The sequence below is a fragment of the Pelophylax lessonae genome, assembly GCF_965119305.1.
Source record: "Pelophylax lessonae genome assembly, chromosome: 1".
NCBI lineage: Eukaryota > Metazoa > Chordata > Amphibia > Anura > Ranidae > Pelophylax > Pelophylax lessonae.
The window spans coordinates 489,834,840-489,857,935 of record NC_138768.1 but is presented as its reverse complement, the minus strand read 5'-3'; the positions used below and the strand labels follow the sequence as shown (position 1 = coordinate 489,857,935).

Sequence of the window (23,096 nt, the reverse complement as noted above, 5' to 3'; positions counted from 1 at the left end):
CTGTCCTCTGTGGCCATATTTCCCTTGTCGTCTTTTAAGGGGCCAATGTGTTCTGGCCTCGCTTTCTTACTGTTTATACAGTGCCTTGCGAAAGTATTCGGCCCCCTTGAACTTTGCGACCTTTTGCCACATTTCAGGGTTCAAACATAAAGATATAAAACTGTCATTTTTTGTGAAGAATCAACAAGTGGGACACAATCATGAAGTGGAACGACATTTATTGGATATTTCAAACTTTGTTAACAAATAAAAACTGAAAAATTTTGGGCATGCAAAATTATTCAGCCCCTTTACTTTCAGTGCAGCAAACTCTCTCCAGAAGTTCAGTGAGGATCTCTGAATGATCCAATGCTGACCTAAATGACTAATGATGATAAATATAATCCACCAGTGTGTAATCAAGTCTCCGTATAAATGCACCTGCACTGTGATAGTCTCAGAGGTCCGTTTAAAGCGCAGAGAGCATCATGAAGAACAAGGAACACACCAGGCAGGTCCGAGATACTGTTGTGGAGAAGTTTAAAGCCGGATTTGGATACAAAAAGATTTCCCAAGCTTTAAACATCCCAAGGAGCACTGTGCAAGCGATAATATTGAAATGGAAGGAGTATCAGACCACTGCAAATCTACGTAGACCTGGCCGTCCCTCTAAACTTTCAGCTCATACAAGGAGAAGACTGATCAGAGATACAGCCAAGAGGCCCATGATCACTCTGGATGAACTGCAGAGATCTACAGCTAAGGTGGGAGACTCTGTCCATAGGACAACAATCAGTCGTATACTGCACAAATCTGGTGTTTATGGAAGAGTGGCAAGAAGAAAGCCATTTCTTATAGATATCCATAAAAAGTGTTGTTTAAAGTTTGCAACCTGGGAGACACACGAAACATGTGGAAGAAGGTGCGCTGGTCAGATGAAACCAAAATCAAACTTTTTGGCAACAATGCAAAACGTTATGTTTGGCGTGAAAGCAACACAGCTCATCACCTTGAACGCACCATCCCCACTGTCAAACATGGTGGTGGCAGCATCATGGTTTGGGCCTGCTTTTCTTCAGCAGGGACAAGGAAGATGGTTAAAATTGATGGGAAGATGGATGGAGCCAAATACAGGACCATTCTGGAAGAAAACCTGATGGAGTCTGCAAAAGACCTGAGACTGGGACGGAGATTTGTCTTCCAACAAAACAATGATCCAAAACATAAAGCAAAATCTACAATGGAATGGTTCACAAATAAACATATCCAGGTGTTAGAATGGCCAAGTCAAAGTCTAGACCTGAATCCAATCGAGAATCTGTGGAAAGAACTGAAAACTGCTGTTCACAAACGCTCTCCATCCAACCTCCTTGAGCTTGAGCTGTTTTGCAAAGAGGAATGGGCAAAAATGTCAGTCTCTCGATGTGCATAACTGATAGAGACCTACCCCAAGCGACTTACAGCTGTAATCGCAGCAAAAGGTGGCGCTACAAAGTATTAACTTAAGGGGGCTGGATAATTTTGCACGCCCAATTTTTCCGTTTTTTATTTGTTAAAAAAGTTTGAAATATCCAATAAATTTCATTCCACTTCATGATTGTGTCCCACTTGTTGTTGATTCTTCACAAAAAAGTACAGTTTTATATCTTTATGTTTGAAGCCTGAAATGTGGCAAAGGGTCGAAAAGTTCAAGGGGGCTGAATACTTTCGCAAGGCACGGTACTTACTGAGCCACCAGGACACTACTTGCACCCCCTTGGTGATTGACAGACCACGGCCGTGGCATTGTGCTAATGAATTCATACCAGACACCCCTAAAGACAAATTGTGCAATGGGCCAGACAAAGGCTGATCGCTCAGAGTTCCAGAACATTAAATCGGCAGTCTGGACTCCAAACCCCCTGAGCACATCTGTGCTGAGGACGCCTCCCCACTCGGACAGGCTGTTATCCGTGGGGACAACCGTCCAATACAGGGGGAGAAAGGATATACCCTGTTGAAGTGGCAGAGAACTAAGCCACCTCTAGAGACCGTGGATCCTTGTCCAATGCACAAGAGTCTCTTTAGCAGAGATCTTTTGTGGAACTGTGCAAGCAGACCGCCTGTAGGGTGGACACCATCAGGCCCAGCATCCGCATGCAACCCAGGAGGGATGACTGTCTGCTGAACAATAGAAGCTGAACTACCTCCCGCAATATCTGGAGTTTTATCAGAGGAAGAAACATTCTGGCTGAGGCCGAGACAGACCCAGATATTCCAGTTTTTATGGACAGAACCAAAGCAGGCTCCTGAAGGTCCAGAATCCAACCAAACTCCCTCAGAGTTTGCAGAGCAATCCCCAGTTGTCCATCAGAGCAGTTGGAGACTCTGCTCGCAGAAGATCATTCAGGCACCCCAGTACAATGATCCCCCGCTGACTCAAACAATGTCAGCAGCGGGGCCAACATTTTTGTGAAGACCCGTGGAGCAGAGGCGAGACCAAAGGTCCCCGCCACAAACTGATAATGCTCCTTTCCCACGGCAAAATGGAGGAAGTGTTGGTGACAAGCACATATTAGAATGTGCAGGTAGGGGTCCTTGATGTCGATAGAAGCGTGAAGAAATCCCCCTGACCTAGGGACGCCACTACCATGTGAATGGACTCCACGCGGAACTTCTGTACAAGCACAAGCAGTTTAGCACCTTGAGGTCCAGAATTAGACGTACCTTGCCTTCCTTTCTGGGAACTGTAAAGAGGTTTGAGTAAAAACTCCTGAAAATGTTCCAAAATTGGAACAATAACAACCACCACTTGAAGGAACAAGTCTTGCACTACCCCAAAGAGTGCAGGTTGGAAGGGAAGAACCTTTCCAGAAGATAAGACAGAACTCGATCTTGTAGCCTGACTGAATAACTACGTGGACCCACGTGTCCTATACCAGGGAGGTCCGCGGATCCGAAAACCAGGGAAGACATCCGCCCACCCCAGATACGGGTGAGGGCGCCCCTTCATGCCGAGGCAGCCTTGTCCGCAGGTCTGGAAGAGCCTGCTCGTGGCTTGCCAGACCAGATCCTCGTGGAAACCCTGAAGGAGGCCCTGAATTTTGATCCCTTGTCTTGAGACCCCAAGGGAGCCCTTTGCAGCCTGCAGAAGAAAAGTACTCCTCCCCCCTGTGAGACCCTTAACAATGTCCTCCAAGAAAGCTCCAAACAGGCAATCCCCTACAATGTGGAGATCAGATCAGATAAGGCCTTGTTCGAAGTCTGGTCCGCGGACCAGTATTTCAGTCAGATAATACGCCAAAGGACCACTGAAATCCTCGAAATCAAAGGAGCCGCATCCAAGAGGCATCACAGATAAACTGTAGCCCCTGGAACAACTGATCCACCAGCTCTGCAAAGACTAGGAAGCTGTTTCCCCTCCAGGTCCCGGCGTAAAAGTTTAGCCCACTTAATCAGAGCACGCGACAGCAGGGCAATAGTAAATACCGGCCTAAGTGCCGAACTAGCTACAGCGAACATGTGGCAGGCCAGAGCCTCCGCCTGCCTATTAGTTGAATATTTCAAGGCCTGGGACTCCTCAACCGGAATGAAGGTAACTTTATTTAACATGGAAACTGACGAGTCCACTACAGGTGGGAACGTCCACCTTTAATGCAGTTAATCCTCATAAGGAAACCGCAAGAAAAATGCCCTTAAGAACCACTGCATTTTGGACAACCCCACTGTTTCTTGACAATGTTGTCAAAGTAAGTGGAAAAGGGAACACCCTCACCGCTTTTGAGTACCTGTGGGTGCCAAAAGGGACTGACACCTTCGACGCATCATCAGCCGCAACCTCCATTTTTAAAGTGCCACGCACTGACACAGAAAGACCCACAGTGACCTCAGAAATTTTAGAGGGGCTGGGGGGGGGGGAACCCGGAGGATCCCACCGTCCCAGAGAGGGGCCCACATCAACGCCAAAACGCTACTTACCATACCAGGACCAGGGTGGGCACCGCTCCGGAGAGACCACCACTCCATTATAATGTGGGTGCTGTTGGAGAAATGCTGCGACTCAGGCCGAGGCCAGGTCGTATGCATCCTTGGAGACGTTTAACTCGCAGGCCAGCCCCTGTCCAGTGGGGCTATGTCGCGTCCGACCTAGAGCGGAGCTGCGGTCTGCACGTGCTCACTGGTCAAACTAGGGGGATCCTCTGGATCTAGATTTTCCAGTCCGTTGCCCAGTCCAGCAAATGATGATTGTAGATTCTCACAGGAACAAAATAACAAAAGATAGGAAAATATTTCATTTAAAAAGAAAAAAAAACGCCAGGACCAAAGATCCCAGCAAGGAACTATGTCCTTACTCCTAACTAGGCAGAAAAAAACAAGTGCCTATAGCTGAGAGTGGGTGTATACCCCCTGGGACTGCCCATAGGCGTAGTCAAGCTTTTTCCTGCCTAGTGTCCTACTCCTGTAAGGGTCAGTATAACCCAATGGTTAACCACTTTCTTACCGCCTCATTGGAAAATGATGGCGGCAGGAAGGCTTTCCGGGACGGGCCGACGTCATATGACGGCGGCCAGATCTCCCCGCTACTGCGCGCCCCCGGGGATGCGCGGCGATCAGGGATTAGGCTCGTCCCCTGGACATAGCCCATCCCCGATCAAGGTAAACAGCCAATGAAATTTGGCTGTGTCAATCACAGCCGATCACATGAGCGGCTCCAGCACGAGCCGCTCGTTCCCTCTGTAATGCGCGCCCCCGGGGCACGCAGAGCAGAGATCGGGGACAAAGCTCGTCCCTCGGACAGAGCCAATCCCCGATCTTGGTATAGAGCCAATGAAATTGGCTTTTTACCACGTGACCGGCTGTGTCCAATCACAGCCGGTCACAAATGTCAACAAAGCAGTGGTAACTCACTGTTACCAGGCTCTTCTCCTCACACACCGATCCAGTGCGAGGAGATCTGGAAACAGTGAGTTACCACAGTACTGTTACTATTACTGTGCCCTGATTGCCCTAATCAAATAAAGAGGACCTGTCACAAAAGTACCTGTCACCTGCCCATCTAAGTACATGCCACCTGCCCATCAGAGTACCCGAGTACCAGTCCCCTGCCCATCAGAGTACCCGAGTACCTGTCAGCTACCCATCAGAGTACCCGAGTACCTGTCAGCTACCCATCAGAGTACCCGAGTACCTTCCACCTGCTCAGAGTACCTGCCACCTGAAGTACTTGCCGCCTGATCATCAGTACCCGAGTACCTATCACCTGCCCATCAGAGTACCCGAGTAACTGTCACTTGCATATCGGAGTACCTGAGTACCTTCCACCTGCTCATCAGAGTACCTGCCGCCTGAAGTACCTATCACCTGCCTGTCACCTGCCCATCTGAGTTCCCGAGTACCTGTCACCTGCCTATCGGAGTACCCGAGTACCTGCCACCTGCTCATCAGTACCAAAGTACCTGTCACCTGCCTAGCAAAGTACCCGTGTACCTGTCACCCTTCATACAGCCACTATGTCCATGTCCAAAAAGTTTTTCACTGCCAAAGAGGCCTGTCAATTGTTATCCCTGACGGAAGAGAGCAGCGAGGAGCTCTCACTTTCTGATGCCGAAACCAATTTTGAATCTGGTTCAGAATTTGAGCCCTTTGAAGGCTTTACATCGGGAACTGAATCGGAGGAGGAAGAAGTTCGGCCTAAAAGACGCCGCATTGAAAACCAGGCAGACACCAGCAGCGCCAATGGCCAATCGGCAAACGCCAACGGCGCTGGACCCCAGGAGAAAATGACGAGTACAAGCACTGGAATTTCACACCAGCCCCAAAGAAGCAGAGCCCAAATGCAGCCTCCGGATGCCTTGGCAAACCCATAGTGGCTGCCTTCTAGCTCTAGGTAAGCTACAATCCCCCCTTCACAGCACAGCCAGGTTTGCAGGTCAACACCGAACATTTTGTTCTCATTGACTTTTTACATTTATTTTTCCCTGTTGAGTTCCTTCAAGGCATCTTGGACCAAACAAATATTTTTACCCAACAATTCATAGAGAACAACCCCACCTCACATCATGCCCGACCTTTTGAATGGAGACCCCTAACATTAGAAGAGTTAAAAGTATTTCTGGGCCTTACCATCAATATGGGGGTTACCAAAAAAAAAAAAAAAACGAGCTGCATTCCTATTGGTCGACCAAACCCATCCACCATATGCCACTTTATTCATCGGTCATGTCCAGGTCGCGCTATGATAATAATGCGCTTCCTGCATTTCAATGATAATTCGCAGTGCCCTCCCCGAAATGATCCCAATTTTGATAAACTCTATAAAATTCACCCCCCTAATTGATTTCTTTTCCAAACGGTTTCCCTGAAGTTTATGTCCCTGACCAAAAGATCGCTGTGGACGAATCACTGGTCCATTTCACAGGCCGGCTGGCTTTTAAGCAATACATTCCCAGCAAGAGGGCTAGGTATGGCTTAAAACTTAACAAGCTCTGCAAAAGCAAAACGGATATGTGTACGCCTTTCGCGTGTACGAAGGCAGAGACTCCGAGCTCCAGCCCCGAGTGCCCAACATACATGGGAATAAGTGGGAAGATTGTCTGGGACCTAGCCTTCCCACTGTTGCAAAAGGGGTACCATATTTATATGGACAACTATTACACCAGTTTGCCCCTTTTCCGCCACCTGTACCTGAAAAAACCTTGGCCTGCGGTACAGTAAGAAAAAAACGGAAGGGCTTCCCGCAGAGTCTTGTCACCACTCCATTACAAATTGGGGAATCCGCAAGCCTAAGGAACGAAGAAGTAATGGCTTTGAAGTGGAGGGATAGTAAGGACGTTTACATCATGTCCACCATCCACGATGACACCTCAGTGGAAATTCGAAGACCAGGCGGTCCCGTTCGAAGTCACGTTCGAAAGCCTATCCACAAGTACAATAAGTACATGGAGGGGGGGGGGGGTGGATTTAAACGATCAAATGCTGCAGCCCTATCTCCCGACACGAAAGACACTCTTTTTGGAACAAAAAAGTTGGTTTACTTTTTCCATTTGGCCATGTACAACGCATATGTCACCTATCAAGAGTCAACAAGAGCACCAATGCCCTTCCTCCGTTTTATTGAAGATATTGCCACTGCCCTGATTTACCAGCAAGGATCCCCCCCAGAAATCATTTGTTCCGATTGTGTCAGCAGACTTCATGAGCGCCATTTCCCTTACCATATCCCACCATCAGAAACCGCAAGAAGACGCCAAAAAAGGTGTCGGGTGTGTAGCAAAAAAGGAGTTCGGAAAGACACCAGTTTCCATTGTACCGATTGTCCCTCCCAACCCTGCCTATGCATCGGAGATTGCTTTAAAATCTAGCACACTGCCCTAAACTTTTAGCCCATATTTCAATCAGACTGCCATTTCCCCTTTTTCAATTTTTGTGCTGAATATTTTCCCACTGCCTCAACCAACCATATCACTGCCTTCCTTGTGAACCAACCCTTGCCTGTATATAGACTATGCCTCTGCCTGCCGTCTGCATTGTTTATCCGCCATGTTTCTGCCTTTCACGTGAACTGACCCTGGACTGTTTATCGATTATGCCTTTGCCTACCATCTATTTCTGCCTTTTACCTGCACTGACCTCGGCCTGTTACGACCATTTTTTTTGCCTGCCCCTTAGACTGATCCTTCGCCCTGCTACTGTAGTAGTGGGATTCAAAATGACACAGGGGTCTCACTTTTGTGAGGGTCTTCAGAATATAGTGTTCTGATATGAGAAAAACAGTTTTCTCTGGGTTTGTAATCTCGGAACAGGGTCTGGAGTCTGGAGGCTTCAAAGCGATTTGGGTGAGAGAAGCCTCTACCCCTGTCCCCATTCTTTCCCAACCGAGGCCCTAAGCTTGATGGTCCTGCCTGCTGCCTGGACCAATACTTGGGCTGTACTGACCATATCTCTGCCTGCTGCCTGTACTAATTATGTACAGTATTCCTGCCTGCTGCATGGACAATCCTTTTTTCTGCTGCTGTCCATATCCCTGCCTACTACCTGGACCAATGCTTTGGCTGTGCTGACAATATCTCTGCCTGTACTGACTATAGACAGTATTCCTGCCTGCTGCTTGGACAATCCTTTCACTGTCGCTGTCTACGTTCCTGCCTGCTGCCTGGACCACTGCACTGCTAAAACCACAGGTCATTTTTTCTTTATCCTTTGCTCAGCAGAATGTATTTTGGTATGTATTATGCTATGTGTTAGGGGCCTTCAACAATGTGAAAGGTTGTCAGGAATTTATGTGTGTGATTTACAGTGCCTTGTGAAAGTATTCGCCCCCCTTGAACTTTGCGACCTTTTGCCAGGCTTCAAACATAAAGATATAAAACTGTACTTTTTTGTGCAGAATCAACAAGTGGGACACAATCATGAAGTGGAACGAAATTTATTGGATATTTCAAACTTTTTAACAAATAAAAGACTGAAAAATTGGGCGTGCAAAATTATTCAGTTAATACTTTGTAGCGCCGCCTTTTGCTGTGATTACAGCTGTAAGTCGCTTGGGGTATGTCTCTATCAGTTTTGCACATCGAGAGACTGAAATTTTTGCCCATTCCTCCTTGCAAAACAGCTCGAGCTCAGTGAGGTTGGATGGAGAGCGTTTGTGAACAGCAGTTTTCAGTTCTTTTCACAGATTCTCCATTGGATTCAGGTCTGGACTTTGACTTGGCCATTCTAACACCTGGATATGTTTATTTGTGAACCATTCCATTGTAGATTTTGCTTTATGTTTTACATCATTGACTTGTTGGAAGACAAATATCCGTCCCAGTCTCAGGTCTTTTGCAGACTCCATCAGGTTTTCTTCCAGAATGGTCCTGTATTTGGCTCCCTCCATCTTCCCATCAATTTTAACCATCTTCCCTGTCCCTTCTGAAGAAAAGCAGGCCCGAACCATGATGCTGCCACCACCATGTTTGACAGTGGGGATGATGTGTTCAGGGTGATGAGCTGTGTTGCTTTTACGCCAAACATAACGTTTTGCATTGTTGCCAAAAAGTTTGATTTTGGTTTCATCTGACCAGAGCACCTTCTTAGACATGTTTGGTGTGTCTCCAAAGTGGCTTGTGGCAAACTTTAAACAACACTTTTTATGGATATCTTTAAGAAATGGCTCTCTCCTTGCCACTCTTCCATAAAGGCCAGATTTGTGCAGTATGCAATATTGTTGTCCTATGGACAGAGTCTCCCACCTTAGCTGTAGATCTCTGCAGTTCATCCAGAGTGATCATGGGCCTCTTGGCTGCATCTCTGATCAGTCTTCTCCTTGTATGAGCTGAAAGTTTAGAGGGACGGCCAGGTCTTCGTAGATTTGCAGTGGTCTGATACTCCTTCCATTTCAATATTATCACTTGCACAGTGCTCCTTGGGATGTTTAAAGCTTGGGAAATCTTTTTGTATCCAAATCCGGCTTTAAACTTCTCCACAACAGTATCTCGGACCTGCCTGGATTGTTCCTTGTTCTTCGTGATGCTCTCTGCGCTTTAAACGGACCTCTTAGATTATCAGAGCCGGTTCACATAGGGGCGACCCGACTTGCCGGGGCGACCTGTGAAGTCGCGGTGCACAGCGCGCACCGCGACCTCGGAGCAGCATGCACGGACTTCATATAATTGAAGTCAATGCCGGTCGCTCCAGGTCGCCCCAAAGTAGTACAGGACCCTTTTTCTAAGTCGGAGCGACTTGTGTCACATCTATTAGAACGGGTCCTGTGCTAATCTATGGCAGGCGACCCACGGCGACTTGTCAGGCGACTGGTCGCTTGACAAGTCGCCCCAGTGTGAACCGGCTCTGACAGTGCAGGTGCATTTATACGGAGACTTGATTACACACAGGTGGATTCTATTTATCATCATTAGTCATATAGGTCAACATTGGATCATTCAGAGATCCTCACTGAACTTCTGGAGAGAGTTTGCTGCACTGAAAGTAAAGGGGCTGAATAATTTTGCACGCCCAATTTTTCAGTTTTTTATTTGTTAAAGTTTGAAATATCCAATAAATTTCATTCCACTTCATGATTGTGTCCCACTTGTTGATTCTTCACAAAAAATTACAGTTTTATATCTTTATGTTTGAAGCCTGAAATGTGGCAAAAGGTTGCAAAGTTCAAGGGGGCCGAATACTTTCGCAAGGCACTGTATGTCCCTAGCCACTTGCCAACCGGCCAATGTATATATACGTCCCCCATTTAAACCTAAATACCGGTGTTATGGCAGCAGATAGCTGCCATAACCCTGGTATTTTTTTAAACGGTGGACGGTTAGCTTTCCGATAAGTGTGGTCCCAGCGGCGGATTCGCCACGGGATCACCCTTCCGGGATGGTGGAAAAGTGACCCCCTCCCTCCGCGTCCCGGTCCTTTTCTCCACTTACCAGACCCGCCGGCAGCGGGTAAAACGATCCGGTCCCGGATCCTTACAGACAGGATGTCGAGTGAGGGCAAGCTTGCCCTCACTCGACTCTATGGTCTTGGAGGACCGGAGCTACGGCAAACGTCGTTGCCTAGCAACCGGTTTAAAGGTCCTTTTTTTTTTTTTTTTCTTTTTCTATCTTTTAGTGTACTTGTGAGATCTGAGGACTTTTTGACCCCAGATCTCACAAAAAAAGAGGTCCTGTCGTGCCTATTTCTATTACAAGGAATGTTTACATTCCTTGTAATGGAAATAAAAATGATACATTTTTTTTTGTTTAAAAACAGTGTAAAAATAAAAAATAATAAATAAAATAAATAGTAAAAAAAAAAAAAAAATTAAAGCGCCCTGTCCCCGTTAGCTCGCGCGCAGAAGCGAACGCATACGGAAACCCCGCCCACATATGTAAATGGTGTTCAAACCACATATTTGAAGTATCGCCGCGATCGTTAGAGCAAGAGCAATAATTTGAGCCGTAGACCTCCTCTGTAACTCTAAGATGGCAACCTTTAGAAACTTTTAAAGTGTCGCCTATGGGGATTTTTAAGTACCAAAGTTTGTCGCCGTTCCGTGAGCAATTTTGAAGCATGACATGTTGGGTATCTATTTACTCGGGGTAACATTATCTTTCACATTATGGTAAAAAAAATGGGCTTTACTGGTTTCTTATTTTTTAATTCAAAAAAGTGAATTTTTTATAAAAAATTTGCGTTTGGAAGACCGCTGCGCAAATACGGTGTGTTAAAAAATATTGCAATAATCTCCATTTTATTCTCTAGGGTCTCTGCTAAAAAAATATATATATATAATGTTTGGGGGTTCCAAGTAGTTTTCTAGCAAAAACAACTGATTTTAACTTGTAAACACCAAATGTCAAAAATAGGCCTAGGCAAGTGGCTAGGATGCATGATGGTGCTCCTTGGATGTTGGGCCCCTCTATATGGCTAGCCTGTGAAAAAGTCTCACACATGTGGTATTGCCATACTCAGAAGGAGTAGAAGAATGTATTTTGGGGTGTCATTTTTGCTGTGTACATGCTATGTGTTAGAAATAGCTTATAAATTGACAAATTTGTGGGGGAAAAAAAGAAAAAAAAAATTTCTTAATTTTCCCAAGAATTGTGGGAAAAAATTATAACTTCAAAAAACTCACCATGCCTCTTACTAAATACCTTGGACTGTCTACTTTACAAAAAGGGGTCATTTGGGGGGTATTTGTACTGTCCTGACATTTCAGGGCCTCAAGAAACGAGATAGTCCGTCAGTACATCTGGTGTGATCAATTATGGTAATTGGTACCATAGCTTCTAGACTCAATAACTTTCACACAGACTAAATAATATACACTAATTTGGGTTAATTTTACCAGAGATATGTAGCAGTATAAATTTTGGCCCAAATGTATGAAGAAAAATACATTTTTTGCAAAATAGAAATAATAGATAATAGATCATTTATAATACAAACTAAAAAGAAAGTGTTTTTTTTTTCCAAAAATTTTGCTTTTTTTTTTGCTTATATCACGAAAAAAAAAAACCCGGTTGTGATCAAATACCACCAAAAGAAAGCTCTATTTGTGTGAAAAAAATTATAAAAATTTTGTTTGGTTACAGTGTAGCATGACTGAGCAATTGTCATGGGAGAGTGCTGAAAGCTGAAAATTGGTCTGGGCAGGAAGGGGAAGTGGTTAAGAAGAATCAGGAGCTGTGTTTGTCAACGAACGAAAGAGAAAGGCCTGGATTCTTTCCTAGGTGTACATAATATAACTGGTAATTAATATTTATAGGTAAAGTTGATAGAGGGAATATCCGATTAGCTTTTGGGGGGGATCAGGAAGGATTTTTTTTCCCCTGCTGTAGCAAATTGGATCAGGCTTTGCTGGGTTTTCAGTCTTCCTCTGGATCAAATGCGGGTATAGGATTGTGTATATGGGATTGTATGGTTGTTTTTTCTATACTGTTTTTGGTTTTTTATTGGTTGAGCCAGGTGGACTTGTGTCTTTTTTCAACCTGACTAACTATGTAACTATGAACACAGGATGTAGGCCTTCTGTACTGACAGAATGGCAATCTGCCTTGTTTACATAGGATGATTGACGTTCTGCCTTTGTACCCGTTGTGTAGAATCACAGCAGGAGCGAGCCACCAGTGGTGGATCACGTAAAAAACAGCTATAGGGTGGTCGGCAAGCAGTTAAAGGCACTCTTCCCTCTGCGGTTTACCTCTATAAGATTTGGGATTGTGCTTATACTATACAAAACTACCATCTGCATCCTCAATTTCGAGAGCTGCTCTCTTCAACAATAACATTTTACTGAAAAAAAAAAAATTTCCTCTAAAGCCAGAGCATTGTTCCATAGTAAAATAACCATAGCTTTTCTGCTGATCCTCCTGAGACAGCAAGCCAAAACGACCTATTAATACCCCAGCACTACTGTGCTCTCAGTATAGGCTTCAAAACAGTGTTCCCTAAATGATTTACTGCTGTTTTGACTGTGCTACTAGTGTAATTTATTTACAGAAATGGAGCCATAATGAATTGTTTAACCATTACCTTTTGCTAGGCGCTCTAACCTTTTTCCATGTTCAGGAGGAATTGCATACCTGCATGAATAAACATATACAACACATAAGATAAAATAAATGTTTGAATGGTTAAAAAAAAAAAAAAAACATTTAAATGTTTCTGATGGAAGCTTGATCATTTGGGATAATATAAAATCAATAAAAAGATAAAAAGCTGAATTTTTGTTAAATCTTACCGTAAAATTCCTTTCTCTGAGTCCTCCGACAGTCGCCGCCCACTCATACAGTCGTCACCAATGGGTATTGACTTCCGCTACGCAGGAGTAGCTAGGCATAAGACTTGTTGGTAACAAAAGTTTTTAGCATAGACACACCCATAGGGGCTGTCCCACTGGTCAATACCCCCCCTGCATTAAGCCATCCCAACTCAGTTTGGCAGCATAGCAGTAAGTGTACCAGAAAACCCCAAAAGAGGAGTGGGGGCGGCGACTGTCGGAGGACTCGGAGAAAGGAATTTTACGGTAAGATTTTACAAAAATTCTGTTTTCTCTTACGTACTCCGACAGTCGCCGCCCACTCATACAGTCGTCACCAATGGGACGTCCCAAAGCAGTGAAGGCATGAGGGGTGGGAGACGCAACCAAAGAAAAGGCAACACAGTACCCACATCAGAGAAAGGAACCTTACACACGCAGTAAGAGAACCTTCTGGGCAACGGAAAAGGCTAAACAGGAGCAACAGCCCAGGAAAACAAATAAACCAGGGGAAAAACAACCCCAACAGCCAGGGACACACAAAAGAACAAGGGTCCCCTATGGCACTGCCGCACTGAGAACTTTGCGGCCAAAGGAGGCATCAGCTGATGCCAGAACATCCACCTTATAGAATTTGGAAAAGGTGTGCACCGACGACCAAGTCGCAGGCTTACACACCTGGGCCACCGAGGTCTGATGCCGGTAGGCCCAGGACGTACGCAAAGATCTGGTAGAGTGCGCCTTAACAGGGAAGGGTGGAACCCGTTCCTTCAAAGCATAGGCCTGTACAATGGTCTGTCTGATCCATTTGGCAATGGTCGCTGCAGATGCAGGCATGCCTTTCCGAGGTCCCTCAGGAAGGACAAAGAGGGAATACGATTTTCGGCCCTGACAACATCCAAGGAATGCTATGCAACCTCCTTAGGATGCTTCGGCTTCGCACAGAGCGAAGGCAAAACAATGTCCTCGTTAAGGTGAAAGTCGAGACCACCTTAGGGAGAAAAGACGAATGAGGTCGCAAGACCACCTTGTCCTTGTGAACCACCAAGTAGGGAGATCGGCAAGACAATGCCGCCAGCTCCGCCACTCTGCGAGCCGAAGTGATCGCCACTAGAAAAGCAACCTTCTTAGACAGCAGAGGCAACGATATCTCCAGGATGTTTTCAAAGGGAGCACGCTGCAACACAGACAGAACCAAGTTCAGGTCCCATGGAGGTAAAGGGTCCCTCCGAGGAGGGGCCAAATGTCGCACACCTTGAATGAAGGTGCGAATTAAGGAATGAGATGCCACAGGGCGCTGAAAAAGAACAGCCAGTGCAGATACCTGGCCCTTTATCGTGGCCAGCGCCAGGCGCTGGTCCACACCAGTCTGAAGGAAAGCCAACACTCTCGTCACTGAGTATGAGCAAGGAGAGAACCCCCTGGACTCACACCAGGCAAAATAGGCCTTCCAGGTACGGTAATAAATTTTTCCAGACGAGGCTTTTCTAGCCTTGATTAAAGTAGGAATGACCTCTGTGGAGAGACCCCTGTCTCTCAGGACCTGGCTTTCAACAACCATGCCGTTAAAGCCAGCGACTGTAAAGCAGGATGGGAGATCGGTTCCCTGAGACAGCAGATCTTCCCGCAGTGGCAGCCGCCAAGGAGGCTCGACCGCTAGGTGAACAACGTCGGCGTACCAGGACCGGCGTGGCCAGTCCGGTGATACCAAAATCACCAGGTTCGGTTCTGAGGCCAGCCTGCGAAGGAACCTGGACAAAAACTGAATCGGAGGAAAGGCATACATCAGACGATATGGATGCCGCCAAGGTTCCACCAACGCATCCGAGGCGTCCGCCCGAGGATCGCACGTTCTTGCCACAAACCTTTTCACCTTGTGGTTAAGCCAAGAAGCGAACAGATCCACATCATTTGGAAGACCTCCGGGTGCAGGGACCATTCCCCCTGATCCAGGGTCTGGTGGCTCAGATAGTCGGCCTGCCAATTCTCCACACCCAGAATATGAACTGCCGATATTGCCGGGACATGAGTCTCGGCCCAAGACAAAATGTCGGTCACCTATCGGGCCGCCCGGGCACTCCTGGTGCCCCCTTGGTGGTTAATGTAAGCCACCGCGGTAGCATTGTCCGTCTGTACCCGAACAGGACGGCCCCAAAGTCGATCCGACCACTGGAGGAGACAGAGCTTGATCGCTCTTAATTCCAAAATGTTGATCCGAAGGGAGGATTCCTCCGCCGACCAAATGCCCTGGGCAGACAGGTTGCCCAGGAATCCACCCCAGCCCGACAGGCTGCCATCTGTGGTAATTACTGTCCACAGTAACGGACGAAAGGATTTTCCTTCCGACACAGCCGGGGAATGAAGCCACCACAGAAGATCCCTTCTGGTCCGGTGACTCAACGAGACCCTCAGATCCAAGGACTGAGGAAGTCTGTCCCACCTGGCCAGAATCTCTGCTTGGAGAGATCGAGTGTGAAACTGAGCAAACGGGATCGCCTCGAAGGCCGAAACCATTAACCCCAGGCACCGCATGCAGGTCCTGAGCGACGAGGACTGGGTGTCTCTGAGGGACCTGACCTCGTTTGAAGGGTCCGGAGCTTGTCCTCCGGCAGAAAAACCTTTGCTTGAGCGGAGTCCAGAACCATTCCCAGATAGGGAAGGCGAACCGAAGGAGACAACGTCGACTTCTGAACGTTGATGGTCCAACCGAACTCCTGAAGCGTCTGCAGCGTAGTTGACAGATCGCACGTCAGGCTCTGACTGGCACTCGATCTTAATAGGAGATCGTCCAGATATCCCAAAACCGCAATGCCCTGTGCCCTCAACAGGCGCCAGCACTTTGGTAAAGACCCTTGGAGCCGAAGCGAGACCGAAAGGTAACGCTACAAACTGATAATGGTCCTCCGCAATGGCGAACCAGAGGTACCTTTGATGACCCTCGAAAATGGGGATGTGAAGGTATCCAAAGTCGGCATAAGGAAAGTCAGCCACTGTATTCCGTGACGTCTGGTCAGCCGACCAGCTCTTCAGCCAGATCAGTCGACGGTTAAGTACCACGACACTAGACAGGCGTGCAGCTAACAGGGCCTCATTCAAGGCCGCATCGCACAAAAACATGACCCCTTGATGAATTTGGTCCACCATTTCCAGCGTAGCCGGTGGAGCAGAGTCAGACAGGAGAGTGTGTCTAAGCACCTTAGTCCAGTCCGCTACCGCCTGAGCCACCATGACAGAAGCGAAAATAGGTTTGAGCATAGAGCCCGCCACCGTATAGGCATGGCGGGCCAAAGACTCCAACCTCCTGTCCGTAGGATCCCGGAACACCGGGGTATCCTCAGTGGGAACCAAGGTAGCCTTGTTCAACATGGCCACAGCGTGATCCACATGGGGGGCCACGCAACAGCGCGCATCCGTAGAAGGCACAAAGGGGTAAAGCAGTTTAAACCATTTAGGCACCACGAAAGGGCATTTTAAACTGCGCCATTGTTCATTCACTGTGTGATGAAACTCAGCAGGGCAGGGAAAAATCTGTGCCGACTTGCGGGTCCTATGTGTCCCAAAGGAGGACACAATGGCTGGAGAAGTGGGCTCATCCTCCAAATGTAGTGTTTCTTTAACAGAGGAAATCAACTCATCCATGAGAGCACATTCTTCAGGCGACCCCGGGGGAGACACATCAACCCCCTCCACCTCCCCCTCAGACCCCAGATGGTCCAGGGACGAGCGAGACCCTGAAAAGGGCACGTCCGCCACAGCAGCCACATCCCCATCTGAATCAGAGGAGAGAGATAATCTGGACCTTTTCCTAGCAGCACGTTCAGCCATCAGCACCTCCATTTTTGACACCAAAGACGCCACTACAGCGGCCAAATTAGGTATAACAGGGGGTTCAGCAGAACTGGGGTCCCCCACCAAGGCTGGAGGGAATTTGCTGTCCTGAGAATCCATTGCCAAAACAATGAGTAAAAAAGTACTGGCCCTTTAAAACCGATGCGGATAGCGCAGCCCACCGCTATAATCACTGTGTACACAGACCCCCAAAAAGGGACAAAACTGAGCCAGGAAGGATAGCACAGAGAGATATGGAAGAGACAGTCTGCAGAGCCCCACAGAGTGTTACCACACCGATCGCTGCTCCAGAGGAAAAGGAAATGAGGTCACCAGAGGCTGAACTATATGCTGCAAGGCCCAGGGGAAATGGCTGCCCATAGAAGTGAATGGAAGTCTTCGGCAAGATGGCCTCCGGCATGTGCTCGGAACGAACGTTCTGCCACACACAAGATGGCGCCGGTTGGCGCCAAAAAACACTACATAGCAAGCTATGGTAAAGGTCCATAGTGAAGCCAGCATGCTGCCCACATCCAAAATGGTGGACCGCGCGGTTGTCAGCCGCAGCGGTCGCCTCACACATGTCTGCATCTCCTAAAAGCACTAGCAAGTGACACAGGAGAGGGGCCCCCCACACCACACAGCGCTCAGCAGTGAATTAAAGAGGACGCCCGCAGGGATCGCATCAGGGAGCCCCACAACGCACCAACATGAGGGGGAACACACAGCAACACAGGACTGCCACCCCAGACAGAGGCCCTCACACAGAAAAGTACTTACCTGTACCGGATGGCGTGGGGTGCCTCCATTAACGGAAAGCCTCTGTCCTCAGGTGACAGGGAATGCCGTCATCCAGAAACGCAGGACACTGCAGCACAGGACCGCAGAAACGTCCTGTGAGGTAGCCACCTCACAGGCTGCATCCCTGCTGCGAGCAGGGATGGGTCGTTCATAGCGCAAGGGCGAACCATAGCCAAACGCTCGATGTCGGGCTGTGGATCCATCTGACCCTCTGCCCTGGAGAGCCAGGGCGGCCAGTCCGATTCCCAGCTCCGCATGATCCATCTTCATCCGAAGATCCAACTAACTAAAGCTGACAAAATAACAGCTAGTAATGTAAAGAAAAAACTGACTCATGAAAAATAAAATTCAAAAGAAAAGATTAGAAGGCTGAGACTGTAGCCCCAGCACAGGGAAGCCCGATTACTCCTGACGCTAGGCAGAGACAAACTGAGTTGGGATGGCTTAATGCAGGGGGGGTATTGAACAGTGGGACAGCCCCCATGGGTGTGTCTATGCTAAAAGCTTTTGTTACTAACAAATCTTATGCCTAGCTACTCCTGCGGAGCGGAAGTCAATACCCATTGGTGACGACTGTATGAGTGGGCGGCGACTGTCGGAGGACGTAAGAGAAAGGAAAATTTACAAGCATTCATGCCATTATCCATATAAGAGTTGGAACTTTTACAGATTCAGACACTGGATACCAAATCTGGTCAAATCTGCTACTCTTAGGGCTCTTTTAAATGGATAGCATGATCCACATCCAGGGTATTTCTACTTCACTCTAAATTTTCCATTGCAAATAACCTACCTGAGATCCTCCTAACTCGACCTTTAAAGCAGTAGTAAAGACCGTAATAAAAAAAATTCCCCCCTGCAAGTCAATGGCCTTGGTCTGTCACTACAGGACCTACAAGCTGGAGACTGTGTGTGGCTAGGATTATTGGTTATGAACAAAACAATACTAAAATATACAAAATAGAACGTGCAAATCAACATAATATACATACACAGTATCTCACAAAAGTGAGTACACCCCTCACATTTTTGTAAATATTTTATTATATCTTTTCATGTGACAACACTGAAGAAATTACACTTTGCTACAATATAAAATAGTGAGTGTACAGCTTGTATAACAGTGTAAATTTGCTGTCCCCTCAAAATAACAACACACAGCCATTATTGTATAAACCGCTGGCAACAAAAGTGAGTACACCCCTTAGTGAAAATTGGGCCCAAAGTGTCAAAATTTTGTGTGGCCACCATTATTTTCCAGCACTGCCTTAACCCTCTTGGGCATGGAGTTTACCAGAGTTTCACTGGTTGCCACTGGAGTCCTCTTCCACTCCTTCATGATGACATCACGGAGCTGGTGAATATTAGAGACCTTGCACTTCTCCACCTTCCGTTTGAAGATGCCCCACATATGCTCAATAGGGTTTAGGTCTAGAGACATGCTCGGCCAGTCCATCACCTTTACCCTCAGCTTCTTTAGCAAGGCAGTGGTCGTCTTGGAGATGTGTTTGGGGTCGTTATGTTGGAATACTGCCTTGCCGTTATGTTAGAATACTGCCTTGCCGCCCAGTCTCTGAAGGGAGGGGATCATGCTCTGCTTCAGTAAGTCACAAGTCCCTCAATGAACTGCAGCTCCCAAGTGCTGGCAGCACTCATGCAGCCCCACACAATGACACTCCCACAACCATGCTTGGCTGTAGGCAAGAAACACTTGTCTTTGTACTCCTCACTTGGTTGCCGCCACATATCTTAACAAAATTAGTTTATCTTGGTCTCCTCGGACCACAGGACAGGGTCACAGTAATCCATGTCCTTAGTCTGCTTGTCTTCAGGAAACGGTTTGCGGGCTTTATTGTGCATCATCTTTAGAAGAGGCTTACTTCTGGGACGACCATCATGCAGACCAATTTGATGCAGTGTGCGGTGTGAGCACTGACCATCTGCCCCCCCCCACCACCCCTTCAACCTCTGCAGTAATGCTGGCAGCACTCATACATCTATTTCCCAAAGACAACCTCTGGATAGGACGCTGAGCACATGCGCTCAACTCCTTTGGTCGACCACAACGAGGCCTGTTCTGAGTGGAACCTGTCCTGTGAAACTGCTGTATGGTCTTGGTCACCCTGCTGCAGCTTAGTATCAGGGTCTTGGCAATCTTCTTATAGCCTAGGCCATGTTTGTGGAAAGAATTAATTCTTTTTTTCAGATCCTCAGAGAGTTCTTTGCCATGAGGTGCCATGTTGAACTTCCAGTGAACAGTATGAGAGAGTGAGAGCAATAACACCAAGTTTAAAAGGTGCTCCTCATTCACACCTGAGACCTTGTAATACTAATGAGTCACATGACACCTGGGAGGGAAAATGGCTAATTGGGCCCAATTTGGACATTTTGACTCAGGGGTGTACTGACTTTTGTTGCCAGCGATTTAGACATTAATGGCTGTGTTGAGTTATATATATATATATATATATATATACACACACACACACACACACATATACATACACATACATACATAGACACATACAGGGATATATATTTATTTGGGAAAATGTATACAGTCAACGGGTCTTTTGATTTAGACAAGATAGGGGAGATTCACTAAAACTGGTGCACACAGAATCTGATGCAGCTGTGCATAGTAACCAATCTGCTCCTAGATTTTATCCCCCTGTTCACATTGGCTTGACTTGATATGTGATTTAACCTATGAAATGGCAGCCTATTTCCGGCAATGGCATTGTTTCAATCAATGTGACGTCGACTTTGCAGTGCCCCACCGATTTCCAAAAGAAGTTACTGCACTACTTTTGGCGACTTTAGGGGCGACTTTAATTGACATCTGTGCATGAACCTGCACAGATGTCTTTTAAAGTCGCCCCTGAAGTTGGACTGAAATGCGGCTTTGAAATTGTGCAAGTTCAGATGAAGTCGCACAAATTCAAAGCCGTATTCAATGTGAATAAGGGCTTACTGTCAAAGCTTAATTGAACAAGCTGAAGTTAGAAGCTGCCGGTTAACAGATTCTGTGTGCAACGGTTGTAGTATATCTCTCCTGGTGTGTAGCCAGTTACAAAGTTGTTTATAATTTACATAAAACAAACAGAGGACGTCATAACTAGATGCAAGTGGCTTGGTCTGTTCTCATGTAAATTCTAATAACGGTACTCCAAAATATCACTTTTTTTTTTAGGAAAGCGGTTTAGCTACTTCAAAGGGGTTTGTGAGGGTGGCCAAAAAAGGGATGTAATCATGGGGTTTTTACCAAGCGCAAAACAGAGGGTAACCGTAAGACCTAATGCACATTGAGCGTTTGCCCAGCTATTCTAAATGCATTCCTCCAGGCAGGAGAAAAGCAGCATCAAAAACGTGTTTATAAGTGTCAAGAACTTAGGTTTTTTATTGATTTAATTGAGCAGAATATCCATTTATTCAATTAATGTGTGAAACTTCATTTAAGTTTAGTTTATGTAACTTCAATAATAATAATAGAGCCCAAAAACCATGCACCATTTGGTAAGTCAAATAACAGAATAAAAAGGATCTGTTCCCTTGCTAGGTCTTGTTCTAACAGTCCACTTTCTGTAAGGGCAAAGATCCAGTAATAGAATACACGGACAGCACTACAGGCTTGAATTTCTGACTGTGGGATCTTTAAATCAAGGTGAATTGTGGCCATGTTAAGTCTACAGAGTTGAGGATCCACCATCTGTGTTGCGCCCATTTTTTTTTATAAAAGCCTTGGCAATGGGTATCTGATAGCAAAACACTGCAGCAAGGAAAAGGTTATCAAAACACTGTCGAGAAAAGGAATTCCTCAGTTGTTTTAACTCCTTATTGTAGGACCCATTGAAGAACGAATGATAAGAGAGCATCACATACAACCAAAAATCTTCCAGCGCACCACATACCAGCTAGCCTGTAAAAAAAAAAAAAAAAAACTGACCCTGCTCCGGCTGCTTTTAGTATCTTCTGAGGGACCAGGAGATGATAGGAGTGGTGGCTGCAGCCAGGACAGCACTGGATCGGTGAGTCAGTCAGGTAAGTGCTTAGGGATAGGAGTGGGTAGATTGGTTAATGGGGAGTTTTCTGCCTTAATGCAGCATCATCAGCTTGAGAGTCCCACAAACCACATTTATCAGGCCAGAAAGGAAATCTTCAGAGAAAAAAAGCAGACTTCATCCTTGCCAAGGAATTGTGGTAAGCTCTCATCTGAACCAGAACGCTGATCCACTTCAGGAGTGTCAGGGACCTTCATAAAAGAATGAGCGCACAAGACTGGGGAAAAGAATAGAGTGTGTCCTATAAATCTTATGTTTAGAACACAACAGCACCTGTGCCATCTGTTAAAAAAAAACCATAGCCAAATAAAAGGATTCGAGGTTAGGCAGTATGAGACAGCCACAAAAACTGACAGGGATCCTAATGATAGTGCCTAAGCACCTGCACTGTGAATGTTTACATGGTGTGTTCAATAAAAACATGGCAACATTTCATTCTTTGTGTGTTATTAGTTTAAGCAGACTGTGATTGTCTATTGTTGTAATTTAGATGATGATCAGATCACATTTTATGACCAATTTGTGCAGAAATCCATATCATTCCAAAGGCTTCACATACTTTTTCTTGCAGCTGTGTATAGATATTCCAGCCGCCCTACATACCAAACTAGCCTGACAACTTAGTTTGTATGTGTCTGAAAACATCAACACCTTTATTGAACAAGAAACAGCCTTTTATACACTTGAGAAGTATGTCAGTCACTATATGAACAGTGACCCGAATATTTACCCAAAACATCACACAATGGTTAGATAACGAGGTACAGCTGATTTAAGGCTAATCCCATCTAGACAAGGTTATCATTCACATGCTAATTAACTTAGCACACTTAAACAAGCTGGGATGACAAGGCTGCCCAACAAGAAAGCTAAAACAAAATACAAAATTACACATTATTCTAAGTATAAAAACCGAACACCTTATTATACAGACAAGAGCAAGAGACCCCAGTATCAGTCTGTCTGTCTACTACATTGAAGTACATGGAATACACATCAAGCAATGCTTTGATTATTTAGGAGTCACAGACTTCATGGCAACAGGCTATAGGTCTCACAGTGTAAAGTGGGATTAAATCTTCATAGTTCTTGAGATATATTGTTGATAATTATTACTGTCCCATTTGAGTAATCCAAACCATATTCTGTGTCCATTAAGTCCATCATTTCCTTGGCCACCCTGTGCCCCTAATAGACACAGGATGACTTACACATAA

The 23,096-nt window shown here is 46.2% G+C and overlaps 1 protein-coding gene across 1 annotated transcript in view; it reads right to left on the bottom strand.

Annotated features, from left to right (window-relative positions):
* LOC309559900 (lysine-specific demethylase 4B-like) overlaps positions 1-23,096 on the bottom strand; it is a 630,996-nt gene that overhangs the window by 449,672 nt on the left and 158,228 nt on the right. Inside the window, exon 5 of the mRNA XM_082263341.1 lies at positions 12,964-13,013. Coding sequence (XP_082119467.1) covers positions 12,964-13,013 — 50 coding nt within the window. The remainder of the gene's footprint in view (positions 1-12,963; positions 13,014-23,096) is intronic.